The sequence below is a fragment of the Papio anubis genome, chromosome 8 (genome assembly GCF_008728515.1).
Source record: "Papio anubis isolate 15944 chromosome 8, Panubis1.0, whole genome shotgun sequence".
Lineage (NCBI taxonomy): Eukaryota > Metazoa > Chordata > Mammalia > Primates > Cercopithecidae > Papio > Papio anubis.
Genome location: NC_044983.1, coordinates 3,278,574 through 3,290,974, shown reverse-complemented (window position 1 = coordinate 3,290,974; position 12,401 = coordinate 3,278,574). Strand labels below are relative to the sequence as shown.

At 36.8% G+C, this 12,401-nt stretch overlaps 1 protein-coding gene across 5 annotated transcripts in view; it reads left to right on the top strand.

Annotated features, from left to right (window-relative positions):
• The window catches only part of CSMD1 (CUB and Sushi multiple domains 1), a 2,034,404-nt gene that overhangs the window by 1,601,929 nt on the left and 420,074 nt on the right, over positions 1-12,401 (top strand). For all 5 annotated transcript variants that reach the window (XM_031669914.1, XM_031669913.1, XM_031669915.1 and 2 more), the window contains one exon: positions 2,542-2,730. In XM_031669914.1, the coding sequence (XP_031525774.1) occupies positions 2,542-2,730 (189 nt within the window). The remainder of the gene's footprint in view (positions 1-2,541; positions 2,731-12,401) is intronic.

The window sequence follows — 12,401 nt, the reverse complement described above, 5'->3', positions numbered from 1 at the left end:
TATTAGAAATGTCTTGTCCCATTGGAGAGAAATCACCTGCTATGAAATTCCATAAGTTCTTCCCCCTCCCCCCCCCCCCAAGTATCTGGAGTATCTGGGACTACAGGCATGCACCACCACACCTGGCTAATTTTTGTATTTTTAGTAGAGATGGGGTTTCACCCTGTTGGCCAGGCTGGTCTTGAACTCCTGACCTCAGGTGATCCACCTGCCTCGGCCTCCCAAAGTGCTGGGATTACAGGCATGAGCCACTGCGCCCAGCCAAATTCCAGATGTTCTTTCCCACCATTTTCTTGTTTCGGGGTTCTTCTACGTGGCCAGTTTCAGTTGAACTGGAGATCAAATGTAGTGTCATAATTCTACCACTCAACAGTCCTCCTCTCCTGGACTCTCCATTCAAACAATTTGTCATGCAAAAGAGAACAATGCCTGCATATTCGAAAACTCACTAGTGGTGCCATTATTACATAAAAATGAATGAAAATATAATGGCATAATATCAGAACTAAGCATCAATTGTGACCTTAAAAGTTTATTCAGTTTTAAATGTAAATAATTCAACATTTAAATTCTATGTTTTTATTTCTACCACAGTTTTTCTCTTTTCACTGTAAATTTTGTGTGGGAAAAGTTTTGTTTATGGTTTATAAATTTCATTATTGAAACCATTAATATATAATTCTCACTTATTCTGAGATAATAATTTCTATTACTGTTTTGCTGCAATGGTGCATACACTGTTGTTTAGTGACCATAGAAAGCCTTTTGAAAAAATGAAATTATTTAGTTAACTTTTTTTTTCCTCTTCCCCCAGAAACCTAGAGATTAATGCACTTCTTCAGCAGAGCTTCTTCTTTTGAGGGAATTCTTGTCTTGATTTTGATCTTGATGCTAGGAGCTGGAGGTCATTATCCTTAGCAAACTAACGCAGCAACAGAAAACCAAATGCCGCATGTTCTCACTTATAAGTGGGAGCTAAATGAAAACACATGGACACATAGAGGGAACAACACACACTGGGGCCTTTCAGGGGGTGGAGGGTGGGAGGAGGGAGTGGATCAGGAAAAACAACTGATGGACACTAGGCTTAATCCTTGGGTGAGGAAATAATCTGTACAACAAACCCCCGTGACAAAAGTTTGCCAATGTAACAAACCTGCACATGTACCCCTGAACTTAAAATAAAAGTAAACAAACAACAACAACAAAAAATCATTCACCCGGCATTGGGTACCATGTGTGCATTCAGAGTCAGTAATGCATAAAGTTTGTGGGAGTGTCATGGAAGAAGTCACAAACAATGCCTCTGAAAGTGAGTGTGTGTGTGTGTGTGTGTGTGTGTGTACATGTGTGCGGTGTGTATGTAGAGAGAGGGAGGGAGGAGCAGCAGGGGGCAGGTAATATATTTCTAGCCAGATGATAGCCACGTTGCCTCTGGCAGAATAAAAGCTCCTCCAGAGTTGGAAGAAGGCTTTCGGGCCGTGCTGCACATCAGCCAGGACAGTTACATCCTGTTGTTTAGGGTAATAGACATGTGTTAGTGTTCAGAAAATGTGTTAGAATCACAGTTTAAGGAAAAGTTATTGGGGTCAGACCCCAGTTATAGCACTCAAATTTTGGGAAAAAAATATATATGCAATGATCAGAAACAATATCCCAAAGATCACTTTTAGAGACTAAACAGTCTTTAAATTGAAAATATTTTAAGATTTTTAATTCACAGTTCAGATATTAATTCCAATGTTCTCACACTTACTGAGAGGTGACACAGCAATAACAAGGGCTTTTTATTTCTTCACATATGTAAACATTACAATGATATTTTTCCCCTTATTCTCATTTTCCTTAGCTCTTAAAATATATGGTTTTCTAAAAAGAAAGAGAAATGAGAAATGTGAGAGGAGAAAAGAAACTCTCATAATGACATGATCAGAATTACTTCATGCACATTCATTTTTCACATCGTTTAGCAAAGGCTAATAGTAGCTATCTCAAAAGCAGCTGACTTAAATTAAAATTTGAAAATTGCATGGATTTATGGAATGCAACCTTAGAAAAATAACACTAGCACTGTTTTTAATTGCATTATCTGTGTATATGTTTGGGTGTATGTATGCATATATTTGAAAGTTAAACTGCCAAAATCTAACTGGAATATATAAATATAGACATATATATTTCTGTATTTAATTCATATATATGAGACAGGGAGAGCAGTGAAAATAGAGAACAGGAAAAACTTAGACTTTATTTAGTGCAATTCATGATTTTCCAAGAAGAAAAGTAAAATTCAGAGCAGTTAGTTAATTATTCAGGGTTGTTATATGTAGATAACATCTGGTAAACAGCACAACAATAGAAATCTCCCTTTTAAAAAACAAGGTCAAATGTTTGAAAATGCATTGGCTTTTATGTCCCTTCATTGTTGGATTCACTTGCATAATGTTTCAGGTCTGATTATTTCTGAGACTATTTCGTAGTCGATGGCGGAGTCTCTATTGTTTTCAGTCCTCATCGACTGCATTCGTTCTGTGCATCCAGGTGTGACGCTAGAGTCAGACTCCTGTCTGGACCCGGGCATCCCTGTGAACGGCCATCGCCACGGCAGCGACTTTGGCATCAGATCCACAGTAACGTTCAGCTGTGACCCGGGGTACACACTAAGTGACGACGAGCCCCTCGTCTGTGAGAGGAACCACCAGTGGAACCACGCCTTGCCCAGCTGCGACGGTAGGTGGAGCTCAGTGAGACAATGCATCAGGAGGGTGTGCGGAGACAGCGCATACATCTAAGTAGCTCAGTGGTGTGTGTATTTCAGGGGGTTGTACCATATGACTGGCATGACTTCCTTCTGAAAAGTTGTATACCGTCATCATATCATTCCTGATCACTTGAAGTTGTATCTACTAGATAGAACAACTGTCCTTCAACTTTATCTTCAAACGATCAAACAGAGAGAGCTTCGTTCTGCGCCTGTGTTTTACATACGGTATTTATTGACACTGGCATGTGGGGCAATAGAGTCGCCACACATATCCTAGGATGTCGGACTGGGTTTTCTCCTGACATACGTCCAGGTGTCATACTTCCTCTCAATCTACACTGCGGGTCTTAGTTCCCTTGCACTGAATCTGTAGTGGAGCCTTCTCCTAAGAGTTCTCCTTCTGAGCACAAAGGCTCTCAGGAGACCTTCAGGGGCTTTTTATGGTAACAGCCACTCTTCCTGCCCTACACAAATCTTCTCTTGGGAATCTCAAGACAAATAACGTTCCTGATTATTTTGTGTTATTGTAGTGCTCCACTTTATACTATGCAGTGTGTAGTTATAATAACAGTAGGTAAATATGTTCCTTGTAATCATTTGTAAAAAAAAAACTTGGGGTGTTTTGCCTTTGCCGTGAATGTAACTCCATGATAACATTGTTTCTATGGAAAATAGCATTCCAAAAAACATTGTTTCTATGGAAAACAGTGTTCCAAAACACATCGTTTTTATGGAAAAAGCAAAAATATGTCATTCACATCTTCAGTACTTTTCATAGACAAAAGTATTTCCTTTCAAACATGATGCATGCATTCATTAAACACCTTGACTTCTTTAAAATGAGCACCCAAAATAACAGGGTTTATGGTATCTTTCTGCTTAGCTGCAGTTCACTCAAAATCTTTGACCTTTGTCACCAAAGCACGAACCCACACAGGAACTGGCAAGGTGGCAGAGACCACAAAGTGCAGGTGGACAGCACAGAGAGGCTGGAGCCCTCTCAGGAAGTGTGGGAAGTGTGCAAACCAGCTGGAACCAGTGGAAATGCTGCACTCTGGGCAGGAATAGGTGGGGGTCGAGTTCGGGGTCTGTGGGGTCACAGGAGCAGGCTCAGAAGGAAGTGCAGCCGGACATGAATCACTGGCCAAGCAACGCAGGGGTGAGCCCCCCAGGTAAAGGTGCTTTCTGCTAAGTTTCTGAATAAAGATGCGAAAGGGCTCCTTTTTTGTGCAGATGAGCTGAGGCATTTTTCTTTCCTGCTATTGGTTATAATGCTAATACATCAACTCTGTTTGCCTAGGGAATATGGTGTAAGCACCAAGGTAATTTAGACATTGTATTGACATCATTTTGCCACTTCCCAGTCTTAAGTGAGCTAAAAATTACTATTGCAGCAGGAAAGACTGTAAGAATTTAGACAGTTGCTAAAATGTGCATTCTTAATTCCTCTTCTATTTCACCACAATCACAGAAAGTGGCAGAAATTACCTAGTGCTTTTTTCTTTCCTCTCATATATGAATCTGCAACATGGACTATGGGTACCCAGCCCGGCATTTCCCCACAGATGAATTCTGTGGCCAACAGCTTCTTATCCAAGCAGATGAAAGAGGTGAAAACCTGTGAACAGTGGTTATGCCTAAATTTTTCTGGAAAGACATGTCTCATCATTTTCATTTTTTTACATTAAACTTTAAGTAAACTCTGAAATCAATATTTAACAATAAACTCTAAAATATTATATCGCTTTCATAAATATACAGATAACCATCATATAAGTGAATTTGCCTATAGAAAACACCATAGTTAATGGTAAACTAGTATAAAAAGTCCCTTAAAAGTCAAGAACAGGATAAACTCCTTGGTTTTAGAACTGTTGTGCACCATTGCTCAGAAGATCCTAACAAATGCAAAAATATATGAAAATGATATGAATTATAAATATTATAAAGAGAAGATAGCTGACTTTTAGCAATAATCAGTTCAGTAGGTGGCTGCATTCAGGATTACATGTAAATAGATTTCCGCATAGGATATAACTTATTTGAAATATAATAAAAACATGTAGGGCAAAAGAAAAACACAAAAAATTATCCAGGAATAATATATCTAGCAAGAAATGTAAAGGCCTATATACATACATATATATACATATATACATACATATGCATTCATAGATATGTACATATGTGCATATATATGTATATGCCTTAACATTTCTATTTATATATTTAATTGCAAAATTCATATGAAATTTATTAAATATATGTTTACAATTACATATATAAATAAAAATGTAATATCATAGGTATTCTTTTGTATTCAGTTATGAACTTCATATACATATGCATTCCATATGAAATACATATGAAGAATACCTTAATAAATGGGAATGCATACTATGTTTTAGAAGAGAAGAATAGAATTTAAATGTACAAATTTTCTACAAGTTTTAAAGTCAATAAAATCTAATTAAAATAAATTGGGATTTTAATAGCAATTTACAAATATTTAAAAATTAATTTGGAAGAGAAATGCCCCAAATGGATAAGAAATATATTTTTAAGAATAATAAGGAAGGACTGTCTCATGTTATATCAGCGCATATGAAAAACTAATGATAAACCAAACAATGTGGAATTGGTATGGAAATACACAAATATATTAGTGCAATAGCATAGGGATTCTAGTAACAGATTTTTGTCTGTACAGAAACTTAATTTATGATAAAATTATTCCATTTTGTGGAAAAAGAATATCCTATTAACACATAATGTTGCTCAAATTGGATACCTGATTTGGTTTTAAAATGTTTAAAAATGTATACAAAATAAGTTACACATTGATTCAAGATATAAAGATTCAAAACTTAAAATTATGTGAAAATATAGAATATCTGTCAGACAACCATTTTTAAAAGATGTCTATATTTATTTATTTGTACAGGTATAAGTCTGTAGCTCAGTGCATTTCACACAGTAAACATGTACCTGTCAGCTCAAGACCATGTAGGTCACTAAATGAACTTTTCCAGGACTCCACACTTCCCTTTCACAGCCTCTCCCAGTCGCTGCCTCCCAGGGTTGAACCTTAATTGTCTGGCACTTGTGGTTATGTAAATAAATGAAATTATCCAGGGAGGTTACTCTTTGTCCAGCAACTTTCCTCGAACCTTAAGTTTGTGGGGTCCATGCATATTACGGCACTTAGCTGTGTTTCGCTGCTTCTCATCATCTAATATTATTGCACAAACATATCAACATTTTTTTTCATTCTACTGTTTGCTGCCACTTCAGTTGTTCTGAGCACATTTTTGTATATTTATTGGACATTGATGTATCATCTCTTATAAAGCATCTGTTTCTTTACTTCCATTTCTATTGGGTCGCATGCCTTTATCTTACTGAATTATAGGTGTTGTGTAAATATTTAGCTACAGTTCCTTTGATCTATGCATTATAAATCTTTTATTCTGGAGTTGTTCTTCTCCTTCTCTTATTGGTATCTTCTTGATGAATAGAAGTTTTTAATTTTAAAATAGTCCCATGTTTCGCTGTTGTCATTTGTGCATGTTTCAGAAGGCTTGCCTCCACTCAGAGTAATGAAGATGTTCTATTGTTTTCCACTAAAAACTTTAAACATTTTAACAGCTTTATCAAGGTATGTCTGAAATGCAGTAAACTGCATATGTTGAATGTGAACAATTTGATGTGATTTGGGATACATATGTACATCTATGAAACCATCACCATGATCAGTAACTTGTTCATCACCCCTAAAAGTAAAAAGTTATGTTTATCTTTTAAATTTATACTTCAATCCACCTAAAAATGCGTGGTAAGGAATGACGTCGCGTCCAGATCCACTTGTTCTCCAATGTGGCTCTTTGGATGAACTGGTGTCACTGGTATTTGAGATTCTATTTCTCCTCTCAACGCTCTGCTGACTTTTTCACAGAGGAAGTGGCCATACCTGTGAGCATCATGTTTTGTCATTTGGTTTTGGGTTTTTTAAAAAAAATCTTAGTTTTTAAATCTTGGAAAAACTTCTAAAGAAATCCAAAAACAGCAAATGAAAAAACGTTGACCAATTTTGCTATATGCAAACTAAAAATTATTCTATTAAAAATGTAAAAAGGTAAAAGAAAGGGTCGAACAACCAGAAATACTTGCATTCTCCATGTGATATACACATGAAATAATCATATTCTGCAACTGGAAGAAAGGAGAAAAGCAACACTAATAAGCTAACAGATCTATGAGAAAAAGAGCTATGCAGATACATTTTATATCTCTCTATATATGTATATAAATATAGACATATATAATGCTAATTATAAATATATATTTTTTATATATTATGTATTTGTATATTATATATTTATATATATTTATAACTTTAGTTATTAGTTATTACAATAACCCTAACCCAATAAACTTTAAAAAATATTCCAGTGCTGACTAGGAATCAGAAGAATGCGAGTAAATCATAACTTTGCTTTCCTGCCGGAGTGCAGTGACAGGATCTCAGCTCAGTACAACCTCCGCCTCCCAGGTTCAAGGGATTCTCCTGCCTCACCCTCCCTAGTACTTGGGATTATAGGCACCTACCACCACACCGAGCTAATTTTTGTATTTTTTAGGAGAGACAGGGTTTCGCCATGTTGGCCAGATTGGTCTGGAACGCCTGACCTCAGGTGATCTGCCTGCCTCGGCCTCCCAAAGTGCTGGGATTACAGGTATGAGCCACCAAGCCCAGCCTGATACACCCTTTTTGAAGGAAAAAATAAGAAATGATAGAAAAATGTATGTTGTGTATGTGCATATACTGTATAGATATATGTAATTGCAGGTACACACGGTGTTGCATAGAAATTGACTGAAAATAGGCATTCTAAAACTGTAATTCTCATGCTCACCTCTTCAGAGATAACTCGGCTGTAGCGTGGGTGTAGTGAGACTTTTGGTTTTTCACTCTACAGCTTTTGGTATTATTTGAATTTATATTAGTTTTATTTTTGTAATTAGAACTCTAGTAATGAAAAATAAATAAACTACATGTGTCTGTAGGATTCTTAGTGTCAGAAAGATGATAACTCCTGGCTACTTATAATTTTGTAAAACTCAAGGATGTCATACAGACTATGTAAATATTTGTCATATTTTTGGGTTCTATATTAAAAATATTTGCAATAAGAGTGATAACCCTTAAAATAATCAAGTCTTCTTGTGAAACTGAACTTGAATCAGTCTGATATTTTGTTAAATTACTCACCCTAAATTTGCAATAGAATAAGTTAATCGTATCAATAATTTTACCTGAATGTTTACATGCCATGGAAACGCATACGGCTTTCTTGGATGATACTGTGCCTTTTTAATAATTTATTTTTGTTAATTTGGGCTATAGACAAAAATAGAATTTTAAAATGGGATGTCTGTAAGCTGCTGTCTTTTTTATTTTCGTGTGGGGTAGATCTGTTGAACAAGTACCCACAAGGGACTTGTCAAGTTGTTTTACTCGCAGACTGTTTAGTCATAGCTGTAAGGATTGAAAAGTTGTAGCACTCTGAATGTAACGTGATGGATGAAGGCAACTTTTCCATCATAGGACAGTCATTGAATTACCTAGGTTCTTGATCTGGTAATGAAAACTGACATACCCAAGTGAGAGACTTTGCCTGACTCATTTGAAATACGTAATTTTGATTTTAAGTGAGGTTTTTCTCAAAAGAAAACAACATGCTCATGTACGTGTGCATTCAAATATTATCCACAAATTATTCATTGAGCATTGGTAACTTACTTTTCAAAATATTTCAGTACCTAACCAAGACTATTTGCTTTTCTTTTCTTTTTTTTTTTTTTTTTTTTTTTTTTTTCATTATACGTTAAGTTCTGGGATACATGTGCAGAACATGCAGGTTTGTTACATAGGTATACATGTGCCATGGTGGTTTGCTGCACCCATCAACCTGCCATCTACATTAGGTATTTCTCGTAATGCTAACCCTCCCCTAGCCCTACACTCCCTAAACAGGTCCCTGTGTGTGATGTTCCCCTTCCTGTGACCATGTGTTCTCATTGTTCAACTCCCACTTATGAGTGAGAACATGGTTTTTGGTTTTGTGTTCCTGTGTTCCATTAGTTTGCTGACAATGATGGTTTTGAGCTTCATCCATGTCCCTGCAAAGGACGTGAACTCATCCCATTTTATGGCTGTATAGTATTCCGTGGTATATATTTGCCACATTTTCTTTACCCACTGTATCATTGATGGGCATTTGAGTTGGTTCCAAGTCCTTGCTATTGTGAACAGGGCTGCAATAAACATACGTGTGCATATGTCTTTATACTAAAATGATTTATAATCCTTTGGGTATATAACCAGTAATGGGATTGCTGGGTCAGATGGCATTTCTGGTTCTACGTCCTTGAGGAATCGCCACACTGTCTTCTGCAATGGTTGAACTAATTTACACTCCCATCAACAGGGTAAAAGTGTTCCTATTTCTCCACACCCTCTCCAGCATCTGTTGTTTCCTGACTTTTTAGTGATCACCATTCTAACTGGTGGTATCTCATTGTGGTTTGGATTTGCATTTCTCTAATGACCAGTGATGATGAACTTTTTTTCTTACATTTGTCGGCTGCCTAAATGTTTTCTTTTAAGAAGTGTCTGTTCATATCCTTTGCCCACTTTCTGATGGGGTTGTTTTTTTCTTGTAAATTTGTTTAAATTCCTTGTAGATTCTGGATATTAGCCCTTTGTCAGATTGATAGATTGAAAAATTTTTCTCCCATTGTTTAGGTTGCCTGTTCACTCTGATAATAGTTTCTTTTGCTGTGCAGGAGCTCTTTAGTTTAATTAGATCCCATTTGCAATTTTGGCTTTTGTTGCCATTGTTTTTTGCTGTTTTAGTCGTGAAGTCTTTGCCCATGCCTATGTCCTGAATTGTATTGCCTAGGTTATCTTCTAGGGTTTTTATGGTTTTAGGTCTTATGTTTAAGTCTTTAATCCATCTTTAGTTAATTTTTGTATAACGTGTAAGGAAGGGATCCAGTTTTGTTTTTCTGCATGTGGCTAACTAGTTTTCCCAACAACATCTATTAAATAGGGAATCCTTTCCCCATTGCTTGTTTTTATCAGTTTTGTCAAAGATCAGGTGGTTGTAGATATATGGTGGTATTTCAGAGGCTTCTGTTCTGTTCCACCTTGGTCTATGCATCTGTTTTGGTACCAGTACCATGCTGTTTTGGTTACTGTAGCCCTATAGTATAGTTTGAAGTCAGGTAGCATGATGCCTCCAGCTTAGTTCTTTTTGCTTAGGATTGTCTTGGCTATATGGGCTCTTTTTTGGTTCCATATAAAATTTAAAGTAGTTTTTTCTAATTCTGTGAAGAAAGTCAATGGTAGTTGGATGGGGATAGTATTGAATCTCTAAATTACTTTGGGCAGTATGGCCATTTTCACAATACTGAGTCTTCCTATCCATGAGCTGATTCTTCCTATCCAATCCAATACTGATTCTTCCTATCCAAAAACAAATGTTTTTCCATTTGTTTGTGTCTTCTCTTATTTTCTTGAGCAGTGGTTTGTAGTTCTCCTTGAAGAGGTCCTTCACACCCCTTCTAAGTTATTTTCCCAAACATTTTATTCTCTTTGTAGCAATTTTGAATGGGAATTCACTCATAATTTGGCTCTGTGTTTGTCTATTATTGATGTATAGGAATGCTTGTGATTTTTGCACATTGATTTTGTATCCTGAGACTTTGCTGAAGTTGCTTATCAGCTTAAGGAGATTTTGAGCTGAGAAAATGGGATTTTCTAAATGTACAATCATGTCATCTGCAAACAGAGACAATTTGACTTCCTCTCTTCCTATTTGAATACCCTTTCTTTCTTCCTCTTGGCTGATTATCCTGGACAGAACTTCCAATACTATGTTGAATAGGAGTTGTGAGAGAGGGCATCCTTGTCTTTTGCCAGTTTTCAAAGGGAATGCTTCCAGCTTTTGCCCATTCAGCATGATATTGGCTGTGGGTTTGTCATAACTAGCTATTTATTTTTGAGATACCATCCATCAATACCTAGTTTATGGACAGTTTTTAGCATGAAACAGTGTTGAATTTTATCAAAGGCCTTTTCTGCATCTATTGAGATAATCATGTGGTTTTTGTCATTGGTTCTGTTTATGTGATGGATGACATGTATTGATTTGTGTATGTTGAACCAGTCTTGCATCCCAGCGATGAATCTGACTTGATCAAGGTGGATAAGTTTTGTAATGTGCTGCTGAATTTGGTTTGCCAGTATTTTGTTGAGGATTTTCACACTGGTGTTCATCAGGGATATTGGCCTGAAATTTTCTTTTTTGTTGTTGTGCCTCTGCCAGGTTTTGATATCAGGATGATGCTGGCCTCATAAAATGAGTTCGGGAGGAGTCTCTCTTTTTTTATTATTTGGAATAGTTTCAGAAGGAATGGTACCAGCTCCTCTTTGTACTTCTGGTAGAATTTGGTTGCGAATCCACCTGGTCCTGGCTTCTTTTGGTTGATAGGCTGTTATTTACTGCCTCAATCTGAGAACTTGTTTTTGGTCTATTCCGGGATTTGACTTCTTCCTGGTTTAGCCAAGATTCTACTCTACCCAGCAGGTGACCTAGAAAATACAACTTCTCTATTGATGGTCTTGCTCTCTTCTTACCAACAACCAAACATATGCAATATTCAATCCCGTTCTTCATCCTTACATATTACATTATTTAAATCATTCCCAACCTCCAAGACCAGGTCACACTCAGTCTTGATTGCCCCAGGCTATGATAGCACTGACTTTCCTGACCTCAGTTTCTGTTAATATTCAGCTCCAGAAAGAAAGAGAGAAAAAGAGAGAGAGAGAGAGAGAATAACATGTATTTACAATTTATATCAAATGTATCTTAGACTTACATATTATACATACTCGATACAGTCTGTTCAGTGTGATTTTAAGCTCCCAGGGAGCAGTAACTGAGGAAAAATTCATGGAAAGTACAGCCCTCGAGCTGGGATTTCCGTTATGGGTGGGATTTCCGTTATGGGTAGGATTTCTCGAAGTAGCTAGCATGTGAACAGGCATCCCAGGAAAAGGAAATGAGCAAAATTATCAGGAGTTGATAGGTGCAGTACAGTCTAAGAGTTCCTGGAGGTTTAGCAAAGTAGGGTCAATGGAAACTGAGTGGAGGATCAATAGGAGAGTGATTTAGAAGAAACAGAGTGGGAATAGACCAAAAATAGCCTATAGGTTTTGCAGTACAGGAATTGAGGTGCTATAGAGATGCCAGTTATATGGGTGGCATTTTCCATAGAAAATAAAAGTACACTCAGCTTATTCATTTTGTTTCTTTATTGTCTACCGATATAAATGTATGTAAATTTGAGATTTCTACCTGTCAAAGGAATCAATAGCATGACTATAATTTGTGGCACTGGAACACATTTCAGAGTATAAAGAATTTATGGTAAAAATGTATTAATAAGCCAGGCGTGGTGGCTCATGCCTGTAATCCTAGCACATTGGGAGACTGAAGTAGGGAGATTGCTGGGGCCCAAGAGTTCGAGGCCAGCCTGGGCAACATAGTAAAATGTCATTTCCATA